General features: G+C 47.3%; 1 protein-coding gene across 4 annotated transcripts in view; it reads left to right on the top strand.

Annotated features, from left to right (window-relative positions):
* Window positions 1–7,987: 7,987 nt before the first annotated feature.
* The window catches only part of DHX9 (DExH-box helicase 9), a 29,818-nt gene continuing 10,232 nt past the window's right edge, over window positions 7,988–27,573 (top strand). Inside the window, exons 1-14 of one of the 4 annotated variants that reach the window (XM_073643310.1) lie at window positions 7,988–8,114; window positions 9,505–9,640; window positions 18,150–18,290; window positions 18,382–18,481; window positions 18,611–18,744; window positions 20,425–20,573; window positions 22,826–22,872; window positions 23,832–23,968; window positions 25,279–25,368; window positions 25,706–25,870; window positions 26,398–26,475; window positions 26,718–26,909; window positions 26,984–27,125; window positions 27,221–27,303. In XM_073643310.1, the coding sequence (XP_073499411.1) occupies window positions 9,530–9,640; window positions 18,150–18,290; window positions 18,382–18,481; window positions 18,611–18,744; window positions 20,425–20,573; window positions 22,826–22,872; window positions 23,832–23,968; window positions 25,279–25,368; window positions 25,706–25,870; window positions 26,398–26,475; window positions 26,718–26,909; window positions 26,984–27,125; window positions 27,221–27,303 (1,569 nt within the window). In that variant the 5' untranslated portion in view covers window positions 7,988–8,114; window positions 9,505–9,529. Of the gene's footprint in view, window positions 8,126–9,504; window positions 9,641–18,149; window positions 18,291–18,381; window positions 18,482–18,610; window positions 18,745–20,424; window positions 20,574–22,504; window positions 22,564–22,825; window positions 22,873–23,029; window positions 23,247–23,831; window positions 23,969–25,278; window positions 25,369–25,705; window positions 25,871–26,397; window positions 26,476–26,717; window positions 26,910–26,983; window positions 27,126–27,220; window positions 27,304–27,573 lie in introns of those variants that run through there. The other 3 variants (XM_073643312.1, XM_073643314.1, XM_073643313.1) reach the window with 3 other exon arrangements.

Consider the following 27,573-nt stretch of genomic DNA (forward strand, 5'->3'; position numbering starts at 1 on the left):
TCGGGTGACTGACAACCACCACCTGCAAAACATTCCTACCTAGGCTCGCATGTGCCGAGGCGTAGGTATGCACCTTGTAGAACTTGGAAAAGGTATGACGAGAAGACCAGGTAGGGGAATTGCCGAGCTGGGTCGGAGTGACCTAATGGCGAACAGCCCAGGAAGACCCCCATCGTGAGGGTGGAGTGGCCCCTCACTCCTGGTGGATGTGGTCTATCTTTGACTCAACATGCCCCCAGTATGGCAGAGCAGATCCAGCAAGAGATAGTGGTCCTGGAGGCGGGAAGTCCCCTGCGGTGACCCTCAGGAATTACAAACAGGGAGTCTGAGCGTCTGAAGGATGCTGTTCTTGAGGTAAAGACACAAGGCCCTGACAAGATCCAACTTGTGGAGGGACTGTTCCAGAAGATGAGATTGGGACGGAAGGTAGGATGATGTCCCCGTTGTGGTGGAAGGAAGGGGACCAGTCGTAAGACTGCCTTGTCCTGTGGAGGAAGAGGAAGGGGGAGCAGTATGAGTGAGCCGCTAGTTCCGAGACCTGTCTGAAAGAGGTGATCGCAGTAAGACACTAAACATTCCAGGAAAAAAGGAAAAGGCGATGTCTCGAATGGATTTGAAGGAGAGACGCTCAGAATTAGGTTAAGGTCCCACAGATGTCCTAGGAGAGAACAATATTAACGAACCAAGCAAGCGACTCCCTGCAAGAATGTCTTAACCTGGAAGCGGGAGGCCAAATTTCGTTGCAATAGGTTTGAGAGCGCGGAGACCTGACCCTTGAGGGAACTAAGACAACCTGGACTCTAAGCCCGACTGTAGGAAGGCTAGGCAAGCAGGTAGAGAAAAGGACATGGGGCTGTCTGATTGTCCTCACACCCGTGAAAAAAGGCTTTCCATGTCCAATGATAAATGCGAGAAGACAAGGGCTTTCTCACCTTGATCATGGTCTGGATGACCTGGGAAGAGAAAACTGCCTCTCTCAAGACTGCGGTTTCAACAGCAATGCCGTTAAATTGAGAAACTGAGAATTTTGGTGGATGAGGGGACCCTGAGACAGTAGGTCTGGGCGATCCAGGATTTCCAGGGAACATCTGCAAGAAGGTTGATTAACTCTGCATACCAGGCTCTTCTGGGCCAGTCTGGAGGCATGTGGATAACTGGTACTACAACCCCTGGCAAAAATTATGGAATCACTGGGCTCTGAGGATGTTCATTCAGTTGTTTAATGTTGTTGAAAAAGAGCAGATCACAGACATGGCACAAAACTAAAGTCATTTCAAATGGCAACTTTATGGATTTAAGAAACCCTAAAAGAAATCAAGATAAAAAATGTGGTACTCAGTAAGGGTATTTTTTTTCAGACCAAGCAGAGGGAAAAAATTATGGAATCACCCTGTAAATTTTAATTTCCAAAACTAACAACTGCATCAAATTAGATCTGCTTGTTAGTCTGCATCTAAAAAGGAGTGAGCACACCTTGGAGAGCTGTTGCACCAAGTGGACTGACATGAATCATGGCTCCAACACTAGAGCTGTCAATTGAAACAAAGGAGAGGATTATCAAATGCAAATTTCCACAGTCATTGATGATATGGGGCTGCATGTCAGGTAAAGGCACTGGGGAGATGGCTGTCATTACATCTTCAATAAATGCCCAAGTTTACATTGACATTTTGGACAGTTTTCTTATCCCATCAATTGAAAGGATGTTTGGGGATGATGACATAATTTTTCAAGATGATAATGCATCCTGCCATAGAGAAAAACTGTGAAAACATTCCTTGAAAGAAGACACACAAGGTCAATGTCATGGCCTGCAAATAGTCCGGATCTGAATCCAATTGAAAATCTTTGGTGGAAGTTGAAGAAAATGGTCCATGACAAGGCTCCAACCTGCAAAGCTGATCTGGCAACAGCAATCAGAGAAAGTTGGAGCCAGATTGATGAAGAGTACTGTTTGTCACTCATTAAGTCCATGCCTCAGAGACTGCAAGCTGTTAATAAAGCCAGAGGTGGTGCAACAAAATACTAGTGATGTATTGGAGTGTTCTTTTGTGTGTGTGTTTTTCATGATTCCATTTTTCCTCAGAATTGAGTGATTCCATAATTTTTTCCCGCTGCTTGGTCTGAAAAAAATTACCCTTACTGAGTACCACATTTTTTATCTTGATTTCTTTTAGTGTTTCTGAAAGCCCTAAAGTTGCCATTTGAAATGACTTTAGTTTTGTGCTATGTCTGTGATCTGCTTTTTTTCAACAACATTAAACAACTGAATGAACATCCTCCGAGCCCGATGATTCCATAATTTTTGCCAGGGGTTGTACTTCCACTTTGATCTTCTTGATGAGTTTGGAAATGAGGTGGAGTGATGGAAACGGATACAGAAGGTGGAACTGGGACCAGGAAGGGCCAAGGCTTTGTATCAGATTGCCAGAGAGTCGCAAAACCTGGATATGAAATGAGGAACCTTGTGGTTCATCCGGGATGCCATGAGGTCGATGTCAGGTGTGCCCCACCTTTGACAGATCTGGTTGAACACGGATGTGTTGAGAGACTAATCGCTTGAGTAGAGGCCCTTGCGACTTAGGAAGTCTGCAGCCTTGTTGTCCACGCTGGGAATGTGCACCGCTGAAATTGCCGGAACACAATGTTTGGACCTCGACAGAATCAAAGAGACTTCTGACATAACAGACTTGCTCCATGTCCTGCCCTGATGGTTGATGTATGCCACAGCCTTGTCGGACTGGATGCGTACTGGGCGATCCACTAGCAGGTTCTTCCAGTGCAGGAGAGGGAGATAGATGGCTCTGAGCTCCAGAATGTTGACGGGAGATAGGCCTCCCAGGAGTTCCAGTGGCCTTGAACTGCCAGCGTGACTGAGGAATACTGACCCCCACCCAAGAAGGCTGTTGTCTGTCGTGATGATCTGCCAATGCAGAGGAAGGAAGGATCTCCTGTGCCGACTGGAAAGAGAGAGACTCCACCAGGCTAGGGACTGTCTCACTCAAGGGAGGAGATCCTCTTGTCCCAAGCTGACAGGAAGGCCACCTGGAGGGGGCGAGTGTGGAACTCTGCGACGGGGACGGCTTCTACTGTGGCAACCATCTTGCCTAGCACACTCAAGCAGAGCCGGAGGGAACAGGGCAAGGGACGCCTGAGGAAGCAAATCCCAAGGAGGAGTGCTGAGATCTTTTCTTCAGTAAGAGAGACAGTGGCGCGCGCGGTGTTGAATAGCATGCCCAGGAAAACTAGGCATTGGATCAGGATCAGAGACAACTTTGCCCTGTTGATAAGAAAGCCCAGGCGAGTAAGTGTGTAGAGAGTGATCTGAAAGCTTTCACAACAATCCAGGTAGGATGGAGGCCTTTATCAGATCATCTAGATAGGGGATGACTACGATCCCTCTAGAGAGTAAGAATGTCATGACAGCTGCCATGATATTCGTGAACACTCTGGGTGCAGAAGCTAAGCTGAAGGAAAGAGCCATGAACTGGTAGACGGAACCATGGACCGTGAAGAGGAGGAACCTCTGATGATCCCGTTTGGGATGTGGAGGCAGGCATCTTGAATGTCCAATGAGCAGAGGAATTCCTCGGGTTCCATGGAAGCAATCGCCAAACGGAGGGACTCCATTCTGAAGTGACGGAGACAAACTCCCCACCTTAGTAGCTTGAGGTCCAGAATGGGGCGAATGGAGCCATCCTTCCTTGGAACCAGGAAAAGGTTTGAATAGAAAACCGAGAAACGCTCCTGAGTAGGGATGGGCACGATGACGCCTGCCTGGAGAAGAGAAAAGATGGCCTGAAAGAATTCGGGAACCTGGGATGGGACCCACGGGGGACGCAACTGTAAGAAGCGCTGACGAGGGGAGAGAAGAAAATTCTACTTTGTAACTGGTGGATACAATCTCCTTGACCCAGGCATCTTCGACTACAGAGAGCCACATGTCCCGAAAGAGAAGAAGACAGCTACCACACCCTGAGTGGTTTCCTGGGGGGGGGGGCACTTGTCACGCGGATAAAAATCTGTTAGACCTGAATCTTGAAGACTTGGCCTGTGCAGTATCGGCATCTCTGCCCCCTGACAGGCAGAGACGCAGTCCCTCTTACCGCCGCGCTCTCGGCTCTCCTGCTGCTGCTGCCGGCACGTGCAGCTTCCCGGGCACTGTGCTTAGGGCACGCGCACTCCCTCCCTCTTAAAGGGGCCGCGCGCGCCGTCCTAAGGAGTCCCCGGCCAATGGCCGGAGGATCTATCATATAAAAGGCACCTCCTCCAAAATGGAGGTGCCCGTGCAAGGTTGTAGCTTTGTGTCCTAACTCTGCTTCAGCCCTCAGGTCCCGCTGCTAGTCTGACTACCAGTCCAGTCCGCCAGCCTGACTACCAGTCCGCCAGCCTGACTACCAGTCTAGTCCGCCAGCCTGACTACCAGTCCAGTCCGCCAGCCTGACTACCAGTCCAGTCCGCCAGCCTGACTACCAGTCCAGTCTGCCAGCCTGACTACCAGTCCTGTCCGCCAGCCTGACTATCAGTCCGCCAGCCTGACTACCTGTCTCCGCCAGCCAAGTGTACTCTCCAGCCTGAAGGTCTGCCTACGATCCAAACCTGCCAGTCTGTCTATGGGCCTGGCTTGCCTGCCTACCAGTTACTTGCCGTGCCTATCAGTCAGCCTACCTTGAGGCTCCTACCAGTTACCTGCCGTGCCTACCCGGAGGCTCCTGCCAGTTACCCGGGGGAGTCACCTGCTCTCATACAAGGACAGGCCCAGAGTAGCACCTGGTCCCTCTGCTCGGTCCTTCCCTGGTTCACGGAGTCGATTGAGCCGCCATGCGACCTTGGTCAGTCCGAGTTGATACCTAGTTACGCTCCTCTGGTCTCTCCTTGCACCGCAGCACAGAGGTTCCACCACCCGGATCAGTAACAGCCTGACAGGTATGTGGCCAGGAGGGAACAGGCTTCATAAATTACCTCCTCTTTTCCTGTTGGGCAGGGGACGTGTTCCGTCGGGAGGAGGTCCCTGGAAATGAAAACTGGCAAAAGGAGTGGAACTAGTGGGGGGCTGCTTGGGTTGTGGCTGGGGAAGAGAGGTGCTCTTACTGCCAGTGGCATCAGAAATGAGTAGATCCAGTTTAGTTCCGAAGAGCCTAGACCCCTGGAATGGAAGGCTAGTGAGAGACCTTTTAAAAGTCGCTTCTGCGTTCCAAGTCTTAAGCCAAAGAATTCTGCGAATGGCTATGATGTTGCTGGCCGCAAGATCGGAGCAACTGGTGGCATCTAACAAACCGAAAGTAAATACTTTCCAGCATAAGCAATCTGATCCGTGAAGTATGCTAGCTTGTCAGATGAAGTTCCGGATAGAATGCCCTGCTAAAGGAGCTTAGCCCAGGTGGAGACTGACTTGGCTACCCACGTGGAGGCGAAGAGTGGCAAAGGGATGCGTCCGCGGCCTCAAAGGGGGACTTGGCAAGGGATTCAATGTGCCGGTCGGTAGGATCCTTCAGGGAGGCACCATCTGGGAGTGACAGGATGGTATTGGCAAAGAGAAGGGAAACAGGAGAGTCCACAACCGAGGACTCTGCCCATTTTTTGAGGAGATTGCGCCAAAAGCATACAAAGTATCAAAATGCCTCCTACCCTGGAAACACTTTTCTGGGTGCTCCCATTCCTTAGAGAATATTCCATCAAACTCCTTGTGGTTGGAAAACACCCAAGGGTTTCACTTTCCTGAAGGACACGGAGTGCTCTGGGAGGGAGACTCATCTTCCTGACTCTGAGTCTGATTAACTGCTGAGGTTAGGCTGTCAATAATGTCCTGAAGTTTGGAGGTCCGGTCCAAGTCTAGATCGGAGTCTGACTCGGAATGAAGGTCTGACCCTGGGGCTCCCTGACGATCAGGGGAAGAAGAGTGTGATACAGAGGCCATCCTAGAAGATGTGGATGGCGAGGGGGATCCAGATGAAGAGCTGGGATGTGCCCGCTTCTTGGACCTTGTATGCGATCTGCCATGTTGGAACAAGAAATTAGGTTCATAAGATTTGTCCAGGTGAGCGATTGGAGCACCAGTAGTGGCCAGGTGATTAGGCAGACGCTCCAGGACTTGTAACAAGTACTGGGGTACCTTGGTTAGGTCTTAGGTCCACTACTGATTAAGATAGAGCAGCAGCCCACTTAGGGGGAGGTGGTGCCCTCTCATCCCAGGCGGCAGGGGGCTTCTGTGAGACCTGCATGGTGGGGGTGCTGCAGTCAGAACAGAGGGTTGTGTCCTGACCTACAGGCAATTTTTTATCTTGCAGGAAGAACAGACGTAGTGGAGAATAATGGGAGGGGGAGGCAGGGCATGAGCGAAACTCCATTGGGTTAGGCATAGGGTGCAGGACGGGTGCAACTGCTCAGGAGTGCTGTGCCTGAAAAAAAAAGCAGCTAAGACAGAGCCTACCTGTCACTGTGGAGATGTTCCCGTCTGTGTAGGAGGTCTAGGAGTTCTGAAGAGCTCAAGTGAGGGACAGCGGCTGGAGCTGTGAGAGACTACGATCAGATGGTGCCAGCGAGAAGAAAAAGATGCAAGGCCGTGAAAGACACGTGGTGAGCCCGTGCTGGAGAAATGAAGAACAGGTGATGTGATAGGCCGAAAAGCACACGGAGAAGCCTGCGCGACGCCGATTGGCTGAGCAGTAGGCCTTGGGAAAGCTGGAGCCAAGATTAGAGAGGGGAACCACTCTGGGAGGGCCGGAGCTGGAAAGGTGGTATGTGCCCATGAGACTGAGACCCAAAGAGATAGGTAAGCGGAGCAGGAAGTGCCGCACTGGATGAGAGGTGTACCCCTTAGGGGATTCCTGTCCTGGAGCCCCCGCCGCTGTGAAGGGGCTGGAGAAGGAAGGGGGGTACCTGATCCGGCCGTGGTCATGATTCCTTCTTCACAGTACAGAAGACAGCATCAGGAGCCCTAGCTGAGGGGATTGCTAGAATGGGTACGTCTTCCTCCATACACCATTGTGGTCCCCTCTTAGAATGCAGAAGACAAGTGAGGTGGGGTGGGGTCACTGGGAAAAAGGGTCCATCTTCCTCCCTGCACCATCTCGCTATGGTGGACGAGTGGGATGAAGATGGGTAGGCAAGGATTGTCTGCCAGGGCTGCCCAAAGACACGCTGTTCTCACGGTCTCGTAGGTGGGAAGACAGGGTGAGGAGGTACACCCAGTTGGCTGGAGTAGAAGAATCTGTAAAAGAAGGGAAAATTATTAATAAAACACAACAAGGGAACCTAAGGTAGAAAAGGGTCTCGGCGCAGTCCGGTGTCTGCCTCCTACTGACACTAAGCTAAAACTGATTAGCTCCTTGCCGGTTGGTGGGTGGACGCTGCTGAGGAGATAACTTGTTTGATTAGTAGCAGCAGCATACACCCCTGGTTTCCTGTGTCCCCCAAAGAAGCGATAAACACTGTTATTTTCCCTGAAGCGTCTTTTTCTGACGTCTTTGCTACCACCAGAAGAATGGACCGGTCACTACTTTTAGTCACTTGTGGCTTCTAAGCCTGCAGCAGTTAAAAAACGAGCTCCAATAGACATAACGTGCACAGCAAGTCCTATTGCAATTGTTGGTGATTTTTTTGCACTTTGTAAGGCGCATTTTAGGGAGAATCTGTCTGAAAAATGATGTGGTGTGCACAACCCTAAGCAGTACAACATTCCTGCAAGTTTTTTTCCCCAGTTGAAGGTTCACCTGAGGTGTTTTTTTCTGTTTCTGATTCATTAGGTTGGGCAACGAATTACCCATGTTTTTTATGCCCAAACGCTTTGCTCAACACAATTTCCCGTTTAACAAGCTGTTCTTGTGTGGAAACTAAAAAGACCGGTCATTTAACTGTTATTTTATTGTTTTTCCCCCACGTCTTCCTATATTTATTCAATGAGATGCCCTATTCAAAGATGGCGCCGAGCGTTCACGGCAAGCAAAATACAACTTCCGGTTCGCGGTTCTTTCTGATTGGTGACTGTGGATTGGCGCATGCGCAGGTTGCTTTGACGTGTCTAGAGGTGCCTACGTGTGTTATCTGCGCGGCCATTTTGTTCGTGGTTGTATTGTGACCAGCGCGGCCTGTGGTGCGGAGGCGCGAATATCCCGGTGAGTTGCGGGTATGCATAGAAATCGCGACGTGCAAATAGATAGGAAAACATCGGATTCTACGGCCTGTGCTATTGTGTGGGAAATGATTTTGCATACACATATATAGGGGGATGGTGGTGACGCCGTCCTGCTGCCATATGTCTGCAGTGTGGATGTGCTGCACTGATCACATGCGCGGCTGCTTCTAGTATGCGCTTATGTATGAATAAAGCGCTAGTGTTCCCTGTTATCAGCTCCTTTGTGACAGGTCCAGTGCGGCCTCCCTGACTGCTCCCACTGATCTCCAGGCTTTGTTTTTATAGTCTTCTCCAATTGCTTCTCTAAGCTAGCAGCAGCACGTCCCAGAGCGCCACCATATGGACGCTCCGGAATCTGCACCATCGTAGTCATCACGTGACCAGGATAGGTGGCGAAGCCGCATTCTACATTCACTGACTGTAATCCACTTTCTCGCTTGTGTTTTTTTATTTGCTTGACGAGCTGATGTTATTGATGCAACACTTATGTACACTGACTGATTCTATCTGTGTGTGTATATCTTTCTTTTTTTCTCTCCCTCCCCATCTGTCAGCAGGTTTTTGCTATCCCATCTGAAAACAGCATTATGTATGCACAGAAACTCTGATTTCAGTGATGTATCACTTATTGGGCTGCTTGCTGCAATTTTGATAAAATCCCTGATTTATCTGCTGTAAATCTACCAGTGCTGTGAAGATGGAGCTCCTGTAACCCCGCCTCCACCACTGATTAGCTGCTTTCTGTTTACACAGTGCATAGGCAGAAAGCTGCCAATCGTGTGGGGGCGCGGTTATACAGTGCTCATCAATATGGAGGACTACATGACAGCAGGTTTACTAGTCCTCTAGTGATAATCTCCTGCTGATAACTGTTTTTTTTTTTTTGTTGTTAGCAAAACTACAGCCCAGTACGTGACACATCGCTGGAATCAGGGTCTCTGCCCTTACATCATGCTGCTATCAGATTAGGTGGCAAAAACCTGGTGACAGATTCCCTTTAAGTGTATAAGCGACAACCATCGTAGCTAGATCGGATCGCTGCTGATAGAGGCAGGTGCTGTAACACTGCCACCACCTGCCATGTATGGAGTGAGCTCCTCAGCCCGCTTCATACCGTCTCACCCACCTTGTCAACATCCATAAACGTCACGTATTAGGAAGATGTTATGGGCGACCATAAAGAGGCATATGTATCAATGACACCATCGTTGGCTCTTTGAGAATACAGGCTGCCATATGTAAGGTCCTGCATTCTACATAGTGTCTGGGCCAGTGACAGAAAATAAAGTTTCACTTCATGTTACTTTTGTTTCCATGAGATAAAAAACTCTCAAGTGTACTGACTATATATATATATTATATATTCCCAGGTCACAAGAAAGTCCTTGTCACATCATGGCTGACATAAAGAATTTTCTATATGCTTGGTGTGGGAAGAAGAAAGTTACTCCAAACTATGACATCCGCTCGGCAGGAAATAAGATGCGGCCGAAATTTGTGTGTGAGGTATGGTGTGTTGTCATTAAAGGGGTATTCCTTTGTCATATGGCTGGGATGTGCCATCACTTTGTGACCCTTCGTATGGGGATGCAGTGTGTCTATCATATATAGTCAGCACAATGTGCCCTTCTTTGTCTGCACTGCCTCCCTCTGTCAAGTTGATGCCCAGTTCTCCTTTTTTTCTCCAAAATGGTTGCTGGGGAAAGCTATGGAAAGTCTGAACCATGCCTCCTCTGCCATGGGATTGCCCCTCTCCAAGAATTGAATGGATACAGCGCCAAAATCACCGGCACTGGTCCATCCATAGTATGGGATAGGTGAATCAGACTTTCTATAGGTCCTCCCTTTCTACTGTAGGGGAAGTTTTGGAGAAAAAGAACACTGTTGTTCCAGTCTTACGGAGGGAGGCAGTGACGCCATAACTGGGGGCATCAGGTATGTTGGCGATAGACACTCACTTTAAAAATAACTCACATTTGTTCTTACTTCAATGGCATCTGCTACAATGATGATCAGTTCATAAAAGGGGTGGTCCGAAAACTGATTAAATCTAAACTTTACTTTAATAGTTCGCTATCATTCTCTCACTTCGCTATATAACTGCTTTTATTTTTTTTACCACTTTCCCTTTTGATGGCGTTTTGTTTGACTGCGGTCACTGCCGTACTCTTTGCCCTCACCCTGAAACAAGGCATCTGCAGTGATGTCTGTTTTGGGTGCTGGGCTAGTTTTTGGTCCTTATAACTGCAATATTTTTCTTAATGATAAAGGACAGTGCGCTCCCTGCCGGCTCTTATGAGAAGTGTTGAGTCGGCAACAGCGTGCACTGTTAGTGCACTTTGTAAGAGGTACCTGGCTTGCAGAGACCAGCCCACCCCGCAAGTCATGTCAATTTTGGGTCACTGTTCATTTTTCGAGGGCAGTCAGGCTGTGTGCACACTGTGCATTTTTTGGTTTATTTTCGCTACGTTTTTTCCGTGTGTAAATGGGCTAAAAACGCTAGGGAATCCTTGTGCCAGCATGATCAGGTATTTTCCTGTCAGGATTGTCATTGTGTTAGGTGAGTATACTGTGTTTTCTTTATCGCTTCATTGGGGGACACAGGACAATGGGTGTATGCTGTTGACACTAGGCAAAAAAAAAGAAAATGGCTCCTCTCTCCGCAGTATACACCCGCCTACAGGCACCAAGCTCACCAGTTTAAGCTTAGTCTCTGTAGGAGGTAGACCTGTATCCTAACAGATCCAACCCTGTTGTGTTTTATTAATCCTTGTTCTTTATTTTTCAGATACAGCTCTTCAGGGTTAACAGGGAACACTTTGTCCCCTGTTGTCCCCATTCTCAAACGACCGAGAGAGCAGTGTGGCATCCCCCACATCGCCCACTCTCGGACCTGCCGGGCAGGACCTGTCCCCTGTCACTTCCAGGTGTCTCAGGGTGATTCCCAGTGGCCAGTCCTTGCCTATTCCCCACCCCAGCCCCCTTCTCTTAGCGGCCTGGGAGGGAGACGGTGGTCCCTGTGGGTGACCTTCCCCCAGATTCTGGGGTCGACACTGTCTCCTGCACTGTCCAGCATCGGTCAGTGCGGGAAGGAGGAAGAGCCAGGAGGACCTCCTGTCACCATCCTCAGAAGGGGAGAGGAAGAAGAGGTATCGGGACCTCAAACAAAGGTACAATCCCTCCCACTCCTGCTGCCTTATAGCTGCAGCCCCCCAGGCCCAGAACACTGGATATAGACAACAACAGCTTACTTACAGCAGCGCTTCCCTGGCCACACCCCCTCTCCTCACATCTTCATGGCGTTCAGAGCCCCCCCCCCCTTCTCTTTTTTGCACGGCAAACCTGCCTGCGCTTTCTCCGTCGGGGGGTGTCTCGGCTGGGGCGTTCCTCTTACCGGCGGGTATACGCCCCCTCCGGCAATCGACCAATCAGGGCCGAGGAGCAATGAGATGCGTCCGGCACGCCCACATTTCTCCCGGGGACCTATCAGCGGCTGGGTTCTTAGGCCCGCCCCCATTCTTTCCACCTATCAGAGCCTCGGCTCCCCTAAGTGACTCAGGACAGCACGATCTGCTCCTGCCCCGCCCTTCTACTCTGTTCTCTGTTCCTGCCTCTGCCTGGCTGCTTCAGCACCGCACCTCCTACAGCGGCTCCCTTCAGCCTCAGCTCTGGAGTTTCCGACGGGGGATACTGGACCGTGGATATTCCTACACCGGGTAGGTCCTACCCTGGCACTGACACACACCTTTCCTGCCCACAGTCTCCCTCTGCAGTATTCCTGGTTAGGCACATATGCCCAAACCCAGGGAGCTTTCTGTCCGTCCTGCTCACACAGTCACATACTACGCCTGTGCTCTTTGCAGTACTAAGTGGCCCGCGGTTCTGACAACGGCTTTCTGCTTGACCTGCAAGCCTCCCACCATGTTGGCACCCCAAGATCCCCCTGCCGCCCAGGACGATGTAACTCTCCCTCCTCCGGAGTGGGCTGTTGCTATGTCCCAGTCTGTATCTGACGTCACCAAGGTATCTCAATCTCTGGTGCAGGTCCTAGAACGCTTTCCTATGTTATCCACGGCCACCAGTGCGCCGAACGTTCCCACGGATGATTCGCAGGCTCCCCTGCCCCCTCCCAAGGGCAGACCAAGGGCACGTTCTCAGAAACGGACTCACACAAGTTCTTCTTCCAGCTCTCCAGACTCCAAAATGCTCCCTGCATCTCACACCTCTTCCCCAGAGGTCGCTCCAGGATCTGACACAGAATCAGATTCTGACTCTTGGTCCGACACAGATCAATATTCTAAAATCCAGGACATGGTTGACAGCCTCATATCGGCCGTCAATCAGACCCTGCATGTTAAAGAGGACGAGAGCCCTTCTCAGGACTACTCCGTTTCCTTCAAGAGCATTAAGCGCCTGGCTCGCACCTTTTCTAATCATACAGAATTTTGACGGTGTCTTTCTGAAACAGTGGGAGCATCCAGAAAAGCGCTTCACTGGAAAGAAACAGACATGCTATACCCGTTTAACCATGATCTGTCAGCAAATGGACAGAGTCCCCATCTGTGGATCCTCCGGTCTCTCGTCTCTTGGCCAAGACGGTGCTGTCTCTTCCAGACGGTTCCTCCCTCAAGGACACTACGGACAGACAGGTTGAGGCCTTGGCTAAGTCAACCTTCGAGGCTACTGGCACCTCCCTGTGTCCTTCCTTCGCCTCAGCTTGGGTATCAAAGGCAGTCTCCGCATGGGCCAAACAGCTTAGGCAGGGCATCCTAACGGGAGCTTCCACGGACGATCTGGCTGACTTAGTGGATCAGATCGCCCACGCAGGAAAATATCTGCTCACGGCGTCCCTTGACGCCGCTGCCTGTTCAGCCCGCATCTATAGCAATATCATACGTAGAATTCTTTGGCTGAAGGCTTGGAACGCCGACCCGGCTTCCAAAAAATCACTAACAAATCTCCCTTTTCAAGGCTCCAGGCTGTTTATGTCTAAGTTAGACCAGATAATTTCTGATGCCACTGGGGGCAAGAGCACTTCCCTTCCCCAGCCGAGACCTAAACGCCCCTTTCCTAGGAGACGTTCCCTTCAGTTCCGGTCCTTTCATCAGTTTGCTCAACCGGGCTCCTCTCAACAGGACTGTACCCCAGCACAGCGACAGAGACGTAAGCTTAACTTTAGGCCCACTCCCAACTGGTGCCCAAAGGGTCGCTCTTCCAAGCCCTTTGGATCCCGATCACGATCCAACAGATTTTCCTCAGCATGACGGGTCACTCCCACCTGAGACTTCTCCCAGGGTGTGCGGCCGTCTACTTCTGTTCCAAGACTCTTGGGTCTCTGCAATAGAAGACACCTGGGTCAATTTGATTATGACCTCCGGCTACAAGTTCGAATTCAGCGCCATGCCAGGAACACGTTTTCTCAGATCCCGCCCCCCGCATCCATCTCTGCTTCCCGGTTTCCTTCAGGCCATCGCCTCCCTTCTGCGCTCCGGAGTCATAGTTCCAGTCCCCTTTCAGGAAAGGTTTTCCGGTTTTTACTCCAGTCTTTTCGTTGTTCCAAAAAAAAAACGGCTCACTACGTCCGATCCTGGACCTCAAACAACTAAACCGACAGGTACGCATCAGCCACTTCAGAATGGAGTCCCTCAGGTCGGTAATCACCTCGATGGAAGCAAAGGAATATCTATATTTAGTGGACATTCAGGATGCGTATCTTCACATCCCAATCTGCGCACCACATCAGAAGTTCCTTCGATTTGCCTTCCAGAATGCACATTACCAGTTCACTTCTCTCCCCTTCGGGCTTTCCTCCTCCCCGAGGGTTTTCACAAAGGTAATGGCGACAGTCATGGCCATGCTACGAGCCAGGGGGATTGTAATTATCCCCTACCTCGACGACCTATTGATCAAGGGTCCTACGTTCAGGGACTGTCTCCACAGTCTCCAGATCACCTTGAACATGCTCTCTCGGTTAGGCTGGCTGATCAACAGACAAATCCTCCCTGGTCCCATCTCAACGCTTAACCTTTCTAGGGATGCAGTTCGACACGACCCATGCCCGGGTCCTTCTCCCGAGGGAAAAGATAAACTCTCTCCGTCGGGAGATCCACCTTCCTTCCTACCCAAGGCCACACTCTCTTCGCCTATGCATGAGTGTCTTGGGAAAAATGGTGGCAGCTATGGAAGCAGTGCCATTTGCCCAGTTCCGTACCCGGCCTCTTCAACTGGCCCTTCTTTTGGCATGGGACAAGAACCCGTTGACTCTAGATCGATGCATCAGATTACCTCTTCATGTGAGAAGGTCATTAACGTGGTGGACTCGTCCCTCTTCCTTCAGACCCGGGGGAGGTCATTCCTACCTCTTCGCTGGCAGGTGGTCACGACTGATGCCAGCCTCATCAGTTGGGGGGCAGTTTTCCTTCACCACACGGTGCAGGGCCGGTGGAGTCCCCAATAAGTCTCCCTACCTATCAATATCTTGGAGATAAGGGCAAATTTACCTGGCATTGCGTCACTGGCAGGATATTCTTGCAGGGTTCCCGGTCTGCGTACAATTGGACAACGCCACGGCTGTGGCGTACATAAACCGTCAGGGAGGAACGCACAGCAAGTCCGTTTTGAAAGAGGTGGCAAGAGTGCTAGTTTGGGCCGAGAACACTGTTCCGGCAATCTCAGCAGTCCACATTCCGGGGGTCGACAATTGGGTGGCCGACTTCCTCAGTCGACAGGGCCTTGCCTCAGGAGAATGGTCTCTCCATCCCGAGGTGTTCCATCAGATTTGCTTACGATGGGGCACGCCGGACGTCGACCTCATGGCGTCTCGGTTAAACCACAACGTTCCATCCTTTGTAGCCCGGTCGCACGATCCCCTTGCGATCGCTTAAGACGCGCTAGTCATATCATGGTCTCAGTTCCAGCTGCCCTATCTTTTTCCCCCTCTACCATTGATCCCTCGAGTCATCAAAAAGATCAAGACAGAAGGAGTACCGGTAATTCTAGTAGCCCCGGATTGGCCCAGACGCGTCTGGTACGCAGATCTAGTAAACCTGCTCGTCGACTCCCCCTGGAGACTACTAGACTGTCCGGACCTCCTCTCTCAGGGGCCTATTCTTCATCAGAGTTCTCGTTCTCTGAATTTAATGACATGGCCGTTGAGGCCGCAGTGTTGAGGAAGGCGGGTTTTGCGGATAACGTCATCCAGACCCTAATTAGTGCCAGAAAACCCGCAACCTCGCGCATATACCACAGAACCTGGAGAGCCTTTTTTTCGTCACTGCGAGAAAGATCTGCTAGCTCCCATGTCCTTTTCTTTACCGATCATTTTGGCCTTTCTTCAGTCTGGTCTGGAAGCGGGGCACTCTCAAAGGCTAAGTTTCGGCCTTGTCCATTCTGTTCCAACATAACTTGGCTTTCCGTCCTCAGGTCAAGACGTTTCTACAAGGAGTGGCTCACCTGGCACTGCCTTATCTCCATGGGACCTTAATATGGTCCTGAGCGTCCTCCAACAGCCCCCGTTTGAACCCATTCTGGACATTTCAGCCTCTCTGCTCTCCTGGAAGGTGGCTTTTCTGCTGGCCGTTATCTCTATTAGGAGGGTTGCAGAGCTCGCAGCCCTCTCATGTCGGTCACCCTTTCTGGTCTTCCATCAAGACAAAGTAGTGCTCAGGCCAGTGCCCTCCTTTTTGCCAAAAGTAGTCTCCTCTTTCCACATCAATGAGGACATTGTTTTGCCTTCCTTCTGTCCGGCCCCAGTGCACCCACGGGAGAAATCCCTGCACAAACTGGATTTGGTCAGAGCTTTACTTGTGTACCTTTCTAGAACGGGTTCCCTCCGGCGTTCGGACGCCTTGTTTGTCATCTCTGAAGGGCGTCGCAGGGGCCTTCTTGCTTCCAAGTCCACCATCGTGTCTCGGACAAACCTCCCCCTCTGGGGGTAAGGGCTCACTTATTCCTCGGCTGATGCCAGTCTTGGACGGAAGGTTCTGCAGGCAGCGGTTGCACGCAGTCAGACCTAATCTGTGGCTATCTTTTGTTCTCCCACCCTAGGGACTGCCTTTGGACGTCCCATGCTCCTGTGTCCCCCAGTGAAGCGATAAAGAAAGAGAGGGATTTTTGGTACTCACCGTAAAATCTTTCTTGGAGCCTTCATTGGGGGACACAGCACCCTCCCTGATTTTGGGCATATGTCCAGTTGGCCCTGTTGGGCATCTATTTTAGTTTTCACGGTTGTGCCCCGTTGGGCATTGCATAGTTAATTATTTTATGTTCCTCCTACTGCTTTAGCCACTAACTGGTGAGCTTGGTGCCTGTAAGGGGGTGTATACTGCGGAGGAGGAGCTATTTTCTTTTTTTTTTTGCCTAGTGTCAACCTCCTAGCGACAACAGCATACACCCATGGTCCATGGTCCTGTGTCCCCCAATGAAGGCTCCAAGAAAGAGATTTTACGGTGAGTACCAAAAATCCCTCTTTCCCTCTGCTGGTTATAAAAATGATGCGGGAGCCCACGTCATATTTTTTTTTTTTTTTATTTTAGGCTCTGTGCCCACGATCTGGACGTAGCAGCGCTTTGGATGCATGTTTTTTGCTGCGTCCAAAACATTGCGTTCTATTAAACGCAGGTAAATCCACACGTGTTCACTGAACCATGCGAATTTATCGCATTTAATACATTCTAGTGGTCAAATTTCTGTTGCGGAGACTATCGACTCCACAAGTGAATTTGACATGCTGCGGTCCTGAAAGACGCGCCATGTCAGTGTCCACGGGTGATCCACAGCCTCAGATGCACGCATAGCGGACATGGGATTTCTAGAGATCCCATCCACTATGCTGTAACATCTGGACATTGCGGGTTTGACGCTGTATAAACACGCAGCTTTAAACCTGCAGCGGCTGCTGATCGTGGCCACGTACCCAAACTCAGCCTCGGCATGTCAATTTTTGTAGCAGACACGCTGGTCTCTGCTGCAGATTTTGACTGATTAAAGTGTCATTATATGTGGTGGATTCACATGTACCGACAAAGTGCGGCATTAGAACACCGTGGTTTGGATGCAACAAAAATGCGCTGCGTCCAAAGCGCTGCTGGTTGCTGATCGGGGGGATATAGCTGCTAACGAACCAGCTGTGAGCTGTTAATAATGGCCAGGGACCATGTTTGAATAGTGGCACCTTCCAAGGCTAAAAATAGCAGCTCACAGCAGCCGCATAAATTACATGAATAGAAATGTTAATGAAATTGGGTTTTTGGGACTAGCTGACACCCAGCTCTTTTGTTTGGTGATGACAAGGTGTCAATCAGACCTTTTCATGACCAAAACTAATTAAAGTAAAGAGTTAAATAAACACAGGCACAGAGCAAACACTTTATTTGAAATACAACACACATTCTTTAATAATTTAAATTAACCAAATATGCTCACCCCAGTTCTGATGGTTATCCAAGGGTTTAAGCAATGTCCCACCAAATAACTTTATTTAGCTCCAAAAAGTATTCATCGATGTGTGAAAAAACGCCCAGCGTTTTTCCTGCCAAGGAGATGCAGAAACGCTCAGGAAATATCTGCTTCAAATCCTGATCGTTCGCACATAGCCTTAATGAAAAAATAGAAGTTGCCTGTGGCTTATGCATTTTCTCCTCAGGGTTCAGGTTATCCTTCTTCCTAGTTGTATTTTTTTGTTTTAGAACTCTTTTCAGGTTACTCTCCTACTGCTTTCGACACTAAACTAAGCTGCTTAGTGTCTGAGGAGTGGATATAGCCCACCAGGCGGAGCAAACAAACTTTTTTTTTTCTTGCACGCTTGCCTCGGCCTGATGCTAATGATTGTGGTAAGGTTGGGCAATGACTCTTGAATTTTTGTCCGGCCGTTAAAATTTTATTTGCATCTTTCCTGGTTTGTGATTGACTTTAATTTGTCATTTCACACCAGACATATAGTTTATTACATTTTTGGTCCTAAGTTCCTGTACTACTTTACTATTCACATTATTACAAAATTAATTTCTTTCTCTAGGTTCGTGTGGATACCTTCAACTTCACAGGCATGGGAAATTCTACAAGTAAGAAGGACGCCCAGAGTAATGCGGCTCGGGACTTTGTGAACTACCTGGTTAGAATTGGAGAAGTGAGGAGTGATGAAGTACCATCACTTGGGGTAGGCGTCGTCTGAACTTTATAAAAGTACAAACAAAAATTCTCACTTCTCATGCTCATGTTAGAAATGTTGATCTGCATCTTAATTACAGGCCGGACAAACGGATTCAACTGATGGAGGTTCAGAAGGGTTTGAGGGCCCCACTGGAGGACCATTGCCTCCACACTTGGCCTTAAAGGCAGAAGAAGGAGGTATGCATGATGGCAGAGTGAGATTGTAGTCCTTGGTATTTTGTAATTTAGCAGATCCACAGATACTTATTTTGCTACGAGTCTATTGTAAGTTAAATGTGTGTCTTCTCTTTTTTTTTTTTCTGTAAGCATCACAAGTTTCTGGCAGACCACAGTTTTCTGGCAGCTCAGGATATGGTCCACAGACTGGTGGTGCAAGCTGGGACCGTGGGGCCAACCTGAAAGACTATTACGCAAAAAAAGATGAACAGGATGCTCAGGCGGTATGTTACTACTTTGTGACCAAGCATTTCAGCTTCAGCATTCACACTTTCCAGTCTTTTGCAGCTCTTTTGAAGAAATTGCGGATTTGTTGTTTTTTGTGCAATTCTTAGTCTGCTAAACTTTAGAGTATCTCAAACTTTTTCTACTTTGCTTTCACCAGACGAAGATAATGCCTTGACCTTACCAGACAGACTTAAATGATGAAACCCAAGAAAAAACAAGATGAGCATGTGCCCTGTAATAAGTAGATGGTACTAGTACATGTAAATAACATAGGGTACTTAGTTAACACTATTTTGATCAAAAAAGCATAAATCCACCTCGATAAGGTGACCCAATCAAGACAGTCCTTTCCTGTCTCTAGTATTAAAAACTTAGTTTGTGTCAGCCGACCTCAATCTAGATGAGGGCAGAGCAGGACACTGGCCTGGCTGTTCAGACACCTGCCCATGGGAAGCTATATAGATAAAATTCCTGGTTCAAAGTCCTGATTGGGTCACATTGTCGCGGTGGATGGCTTTTACCCTGTTTTGAGCAAAATAGTGATAGCTAAGTACCCTATGTTATTTACATGTGCTATTTACTTACTACAGGGTTCATAACTCATTTTGTTTTTTCTTGGGTTTTGTCTGTGACAGGGGTTGGGAATCTTTTTTTTCTGCCAAGCGCCATTTGGATAGTTATACCATCCTGCGGGGGCCATAAAAATTGCACGTTAACTCTGCCCACGAAATACGTCTTGACGCTGGCACTGGTGTCGGGACGTAATCTTTCATTGAATGCACCTCAGCGTTCAGCAGTGAATACTACGTGCACGTGCTCACAGAGCAAGAATAAATTGAAGGGCCAGCGGACGTCAAAATATAGCTGGTAAAAGGTCATTGAGGGCTGTAAACTGCCCACGGACCTGAGGTTGCCCCCCCCACACCCTATGAAATGCCCAGAGTGTGAACGTGCTCTTACACATTACATGTATGCCAACTTATGCGCCAGCTCATTTTTTTTGGTTTTGCTGTAGATTAAAGTGGTAGTGGAAATTAACTGGTTTTCTTTGTTTTTTTTTTTAATTTCCTGACCCAATTATAATAAGTACAGAATTAGTCAATTATGTTAATAAACTAGAGATTTCAGCAGCAATATAAAGGACCGTGCAGCAAATCATCACTTCTATGACAATTACTGAGTCTCATCAACTACTAGGGGGCGCCTCACTGGTGACATAAGCCTGTGTTTGAGAAGGATTGGAGTGTAGGTCCTTTAAGTAGATCAACAATGAACGGAAGTTCAGAAGAGCATTAGTTCCTCTTAAAAAGCCTGTGTAAATTTGCCACCAATCAGCTGTCGAATCAATCAACATCGCTTGGCTGAGGGCTCACTTGGCTGAGGGCTTCTGTGTTCTCTATAAGAGTTGCTTCCTGACCTCTCTAGAGAGCAAAAGGATCGGCAGTCTGAAATCTGACATGCTTGATCCTTATCTCCCCCGATGTCGGGAAGCCCCATACATCTTGTCATCCAAAGCTGTTGATATCAGTGGGATCTGCTGATGTTGGTCTAAAGTTCACAGGGGACCTTAAATGTAGTAAAATAGACAATTCATGATGGCAAATCTTTCCTACGCTTTTTTTTTTTTCTTCTCCCCTCTGAATTAATCCTTTGTGTTGTCTTCTCTGACTTTCCAGACATTGGAGTCTGAAGAGGTGGACTTGAATGCAGGTTTGCATGGGAACTGGACTCTCGAGAATGCAAAAGCTCGTCTCAATCAATTTTTTCAAAAGGAAAAGACACAAGGCGATTACAAGTACACGGAAGTGGGGCCTGATCATAACAAGTATGTTTTGTAGAGTCTTGTTTATCTGCTGCACAAAAAATATTGGTGTTGGTGAATTCAGGTGCCTTTTCCACAATATTATTGCATTCATGGACGTTGCCAAGGATGACAGTTTTAACAGTTTTCTTGTGGCCTGGAGGTTACCAGAATTTACACACATGACAATCAGACCATTGACATCAATATTTCTGGATATTAAGCACATGCATTAAATATACCCATATATTAACTGTAGTGCAAGCCCAATGATTGTAGTTCTCTCATTACTCGATATTCACACACAGGCTGGTAATGGGCAGAGCGGGCAAGCCACCTACCTGCTTTTGAGTCAATTGCCAGTGTTTTAGAGCAGTGTTCCCCAACTCCAGTCCTCAAGGCCACCAACAGGCCATGTTTTCAGGATTTCATTAGTATTACACAGGTGATAATTCCATCAACTGCACAGGCAATAATTCCATCACCTGTACAACACTAAGAAAATCCTGAAAACCTGATCTGTTGGTGGGTCTTGAGCACTGGAGTTGGGGAACGCTGTCTTAAAGGGTTGTTCCTATCTTCATAAATTGGTATTGTGGGTTACTGCTTCTAAATCTCAAAAAAATGGATGAAATTGTTTTTTCCTTCCCTGTTTACAGCTTGTTGTCTTGAAGACTGACCATTGCTTCAGAAAGAAGCAGAAGAAGATGCACAGTGCTAACATGCTCTTTTCTATTGAGCTTGTAAGCATTGATTTACAAAGAACCTGTCTTCTTGTAAAACACTATTTACCTGCAGATACAGCATTAGTCTGCTGGTAAATGGCTTTACAATGCTGCCCAGCCACCATACTTGAAGTGCAGCTACTGGGAGAAAATGAACTTATTTCCTCCTTGTAGTCACCAGCTTTTATAGTTTTGGGGCATGCATGGAGCAATTAGTCACCACTCACTATAGTATGACCGGCGGCTGTAAGTATGCCCAGCACTTTGACAGATTTCCTTGCACCGATGCGTTGCAGAGCCTACTGTCATTCAAAGTGTCGAGGCATGCCTACAGCCGCCGCTAACATTACTGTTAGCGCCTCCCAAAAGGAAACAAGTTAATTTTCTCCTTGTAAGTTTCAGCTTTTTTTTGTTTCAAGGGTAGGAAAAGTTTGGAGGGGTTTTTTTTCCTCTTTTTGTATGAGGAAAAGAATGGTAAAAATAGAAACTTGGAACAAATATTTATTAAAATCATACTACAGGATAATGGGACAGTCGCAAAAATTTCTGCAACGAAACCGAATAGGGCTTGAAGAAATCCATATGAACAGATCAATTTAGGCCAGATTAACACATCTTCGTGTCACAGTCCATGAGTCTCATGCCCCGAACTTAAAGCCTCATAGACATATATGAAGCTGTCATGTTTGGATCAGGAGACTCCTGGCCGGTCAGTGAAACATGGATGTGTGAATCCAGCCTTCGAGCTAGAGATTTCTGCAGCAGATATGCCACATGTTCACTGCTTATAAGGTGATCCTCCTCCATACAGACCGCTCTCGCAGTGCATGTGTGTTTCTCAGCCTGCCGTTGTAATAGAGCATTACAGGGAGCACCTCCATTACTCCCAGTAAAACTCGTACACCTCAAAATTGTCTGCGCCGGTGCAATTAAATAACTTAATTGTGATTGATTATAATGAGGGGCGAAATTAATTCAGTCATTTAAAATCCTGTAATATTTTTTTAACTCCCAGTTGAAAAATAATTCTTGGTTTACGTTCATTGCGTCATGTTTCCTGTTACGTGTAAACAGTTAAACATAACGGGCTCTGATTGTTGGGACCAAATCCGGTGACTACAGGAATCAGCTTTTTTTTTTCTTTAAAACATGGGCTAATACTTAGGCTGGACTAAGTAATCCCATGTGAAATAATGGCTGCTTGCTGATTCCTGGTGTCACTTTCTTCAGGTGAACAAAAGGCCGGCTGAGAAACACACAGGCGCTGTCCACTAGGGAGCGATGCGCAGGTCAGTGACGCTGGGGTTGAAAGACTGACTGGTCCTATGTAATGGCAGAAGTTGCGGCTTACTACTGACATTGTGCTTTGCGTGAGAGCGCTGGCTATTCTAGTGATTTTATAAATGGCTTGAAAAGGTGCTGACCACTAACCCTACTGTAATCTGCCACGTATGTGTGTATGTGTTTGTTTTAGGCCCGATATGGTGCCTTTTCCTGGGGGTAGATGGGTAATTTTGTTGTCTATGTTTAAACCTCTATCTGTTGTTGCAGGAGCTTTTTTGCTGAAATGAATTTGTATGTTAAGCAGCTCGGACGCAGTAAGTTTCCATCAACCTCGTCTATCTGTGACATATTTTGCCTTTTAATTCCTATAGTTTGTTTCAAACGTTTTCTGTTGCCATCTGCTGGTTTTGTTAAGAACAGGGTAGGGGGTTGATAGAGCAATGTTGAAGACCAAAAATCACAAGGGTTTTTTTTTTTTTCATCATGGATAGAACATGTACCCGTTCTAGTCTATGAAACTATTCTCCAAAGAAAAATAGACATGCTTGTTTTTTGATCAGTCATGTGTCAAAATTACACGAGTCTCTGAAAAATCACTGACAGCGTTGTCATTCATGTATGTACATAGACTTCGAAAAACTGGAGCAAGTAGAGAGAAGAGCTACCAGGATGGTGACCAGTCTGCAAAGTATGTCCTACGAGGAGCGGTTAAAGGAGCTGGGAATGTTTAGCTTGCAAAAGAGAAGACTGAGTGGAGACTTAATAGCGGTCTTAAAATATCTGAATAGCTGTCACAGTGTAGCGGGATCATCCTTATTCTCATTTGCACATGGAAACACGAGAAGCAATGGAATGAAAGGGAGAAGATACAGATTAGATATTAGAAAAAACTTTGGCAGTTAGGGTGATCAATCAGTGGAACAGGCGGCCGGAGAGGTGGTGAGTTCGCCTTCAATGGACGTCTTCACACAGAGGCTGGACAGACATTTGTCTGAGATAGTTTAGTGCATTGAGCAGGGGGTTGGACATGAAGACCCTGGAGGTCCCTTCCAACTCTTAACATTCTAGGATTCTGCTGTCCGTTTTGAACACTCCTGAAAAGAAAAGCGTCACAACTTTTTTTATTTCGTACAAGAAAATGACAGCTAGCCACAACTGTAACTGATCAAAACCTCTGACGAGAATCTGATCTTTTTTTTTTTTTTGCATACCAGAAAAATCACTGCTAACTGAATGAGGCTTAATCCAGTGTTCTATGTACTTTATTTTCCAGGCATAAACGCTCGAGAACATGGATCTAACAAAAGGCTGGCTGCCCAGTCTTGTGCTCTGTCAGTTGTGCGGCAGTTGTATCACTTGGGTGTTGTTGAAGCGTACTCGGGTCAAACCAAGAAGAAGGAGGGTGAATCGGTAAGTCTCCTGCAGTTAGCAGCAGGGCTGTGGAGTCGGTAAGCCAAACCTTCGACACCAACTCCGACTCCCTCATACATGGCTCATGTTTAAGCGATAAATTTACTGTAGCACAGATTCATCTCAGCTAAAAGTCTAGACCCTTAGATCAGGAATAGGACAGACATTTATAGAACATTTCATAACTTTCACAAATTCTTATAAAAAAATATTCCCCACAAACGGCATTGAACTACTGTACCCAATTCATTATATATTTTAGGAGTCGGTCCATTTTATACCGACTCCAACTCCACCAAAATGGACTCCGAGTCCACGATTCTGACTCCACAGCCCTGGTTAGCAGTTGACTAACATCTGGGCATGTGTAAAACCCGTTAGGAGTCCACGTATCAAACGGGACGCACAAGCTTGGCTTTAGAGTCCCCTGTAAATTTGTTGTGTATTGTATTATTATTATTTTTTTTTGCATTTATATGTATTGCAGTGTGTACTTGCATGCAGTTTTGCGGTAATGATGCCGCATTCTTCTGCCCCAATGCAACCCCATGTGATGCTACCAGCTCCCCTTAGTTTAGTTATCTGAGCAAATTTTATTTAATGATCACAGCTTGGTCTCTTCTTACTCAACAGATATTAAAGGGAATCTGTCAGCAGGTTTTTGCTATGCAATCTGAGAGCAGCATAATGTAGGGGTGAGGACTTTAATTCCAGCAACGTGTCACTTAATAGGCTGTATACTGTCATTTTGATGCAATCCATTTTCTCTGGTGCAGATCTAGCAGTGCTCAAATGCTGACCTCTGTATAACCCCGCCCACCTCACTGATTGGCAGCTTTCCGTGTACACTGCCAATCAGTGGAGGGGGTGGGATTACACAGAGCAGGAGGACTAGGATGCACAAGACATGTAGTCCTGTAGTGATAGTCTGTTGATTAAACACTGATTGTATTGAAACAGCAAAACACAGCCCAGTAAGTGATACATCGCAGGAATCCGGGTATCTGCCATTACATCATGCTGCTCTCAGATTACATAGCAAAAAAACCTGCTGATTGATTCCCTTTAATGGTAAGAAAAACCTACTATCTACAGCCGTGTAGTTATAAAAGGTGGACAAAAACACGCCCTGTGATGTCAGGGTCCTTACCACAGTTAACACTTAAGGGCTAAAAAGCTTCAGACTTCACATCCCTATGTAATGTACGATTTGGATTTGTAATGTTTTGTTCATGGTTGCTCCTAACCAAAAACATAGAGCATCAACTTTCTATTGGAGTCTCTTTGATATTTCTTTTTAATATATATAGATTGAACCATATGAAGTGAACCTTAGTCAGGATATTCAAAAGCAGCTGAGTAGTGTTATCCAGGAACTGGACATTGAGATCCCTTATCCGGTGAGTATTGTCTATATCCTGCTAGCCCTCCTAGGGTGCCTGAACCTGCAGTTTCAGTATTGCAGTACATAATAACGATCTCCTATGAAGCACAACCTTTTGCTGAGCTTCATAGCATGATAATGACAGAGGCCTTAACTCGCCACTTGACAGCAGCAATCGAAGTAAGCTCTGATCGCCACCGCTGCTGTTGGACAAATTCGGCTGTATAACATAGCTTTTGAGCCCGCACTGTACACCCAACGTTGTGACGTTCATGACATGTTGGGATGGAATTAATAAAATTCTGCACTATAGGTATAGGGTTGTCAAAAGGTAATCTTCTGTATAATTGCAGCCCGAGAATCCTGGCCAGCCGCCAGTGTCACTTACACTGGGAAAGTTGGTACAGTTTGAGCCTTCTCAGCGGCAGAATGTTTCTGGTGTGGTGCCCTGGTCCCCCCCACAGGAGAACTGGAACCCGTGGACCAGCAGCAACATTGATGAAGGTCCTCTTGCATTTGTAAGTATTAATAGTTTTAATTTTTTTTATTTTCTTTTTCTTGGTAAATTGTTTTCGTTAGCTAGCCGGTGTCACGTACATAGCCACAAGGCGCTAAGTGTCCATCTACATGGGCTGACTTGGGGCTCATCAGTCATTTCACAGTCTGATTACACAGGCCGACACAGGTTCAGATATGCACAGCACGATCAGTAATAGATCCATCAGTGCGCCTAGGTTAGCATTGTTCTCAGCAGCACAAATCATGATATGCTGGCAAGAACGATGATATTTTGTGCAGCACAAAATATCATTTCACCTGATGACTTAAGAATTTTGCTCATTCATCAAGTGATTTGCAGCCTGTTTAGACTGCACGGTTGTCATGAAACGAGCTCTCCTAGGGACTCCCTTTCATGAAGATCTTGCAGTGTAAATGGACCTTAAAACCTTGGCGTTGAGGCTGCTGTCTTGACTTACACATAAGATTGTATTCAGTTAATAGCACTGCATTGTTTTGTTGGTTACATTTTCAATTGTCTTTTTAGGCAACTCAAGAGCAGATCAGTACAGACCTGAAGAATGAGCTGATGTACCAACTGGAACATGATAACAGCTTACAGTCGGTAAGTAGATAGCGATGGTCCGACCGGCAGAGACCTCTCCCAACGACTGCATACACTGGAGCACTGCTGTATTCTCTATGAGAGAGCCGCTGGCCGACTTTTCTGGCAGCTGCTTATCTCGCCAAGAACAACTTATTTATTTGTCCCAAGTTGGACATGCCAGATCCTTACTTCCCCCTCCTGACATCTGCATTGGAGGTGCATGTTGATATTCTGTATGCCTTGACTTGCTATTCCCGCAGATTCTGCAAGAAAGAGAAACCCTGCCTGTCAAGAATTTTGAAAGTGCCATCATGGATGCAGTATACAACAACTCCGTAGTAATCATTCGTGGAGCAACCGGCTGTGGTAAAACCACTCAAGTGCCGCAGTACATTCTGGATGATTTTATTCAAAGTGACAGAGCAGCCCAGTGCAACATTGTGGTGACTCAGGTAGGGCTGTGAGCAGGTATGATCATGCATGTAATACATTAGTTATGGCTGGATATTCACTGTGGTGTTCTTAGCCCCGTAGAATCAGTGCCGTGTCTGTGGCCGAGCGGGTCGCGTATGAGAGAGGCGAGGAGGTTGGGAAAAGCTGTGGTTACAGTGTGCGCTTCGAGTCTATGCTGCCTCGTCCTCATGCCAGTGTAATGTTCTGCACAGTTGGTGAGTAGCCGTTCTGGTTCGTCGTTGCATTTGCACTTTTCGCAGTTTCATAAAGTGTAAAAATTGATGGTTTTATTTCTCCTTCTGTTTGGTAGGTGTGCTTTTGCGGAAACTGGAGGCTGGAATCCGAGGAATTAGTCATGTGATTGTGGATGAGATACACGAGCGGGATATTAATGTGAGTTTATTTACTAAGATAGCGGCAACTTGTAGTGAGGATGTCATTTTTTTTGTCTATTATTTAATATAAAGTAAATAGTTCATAACTGTAGTAAAAAAAATATTGCGATTTACAATAAAACTAGATTACTTTCAAATGTCCATGAGTAACTATACTGTCAGACATTTCTAAACATATGAAACAACATAATCTGTCACGGCATATAGCCGTCAGAGAAGAAGAGACTCCAACCAAAAGAATAAAAAATGATAAGCTTTATTAGTTATA

This window comes from Phyllobates terribilis, unplaced genomic scaffold (assembly GCF_046119375.1).
Source record: "Phyllobates terribilis strain yellow unplaced genomic scaffold, ASM4611937v1 Scaffold_8__6_contigs__length_399053987, whole genome shotgun sequence".
NCBI lineage: Eukaryota > Metazoa > Chordata > Amphibia > Anura > Dendrobatidae > Phyllobates > Phyllobates terribilis.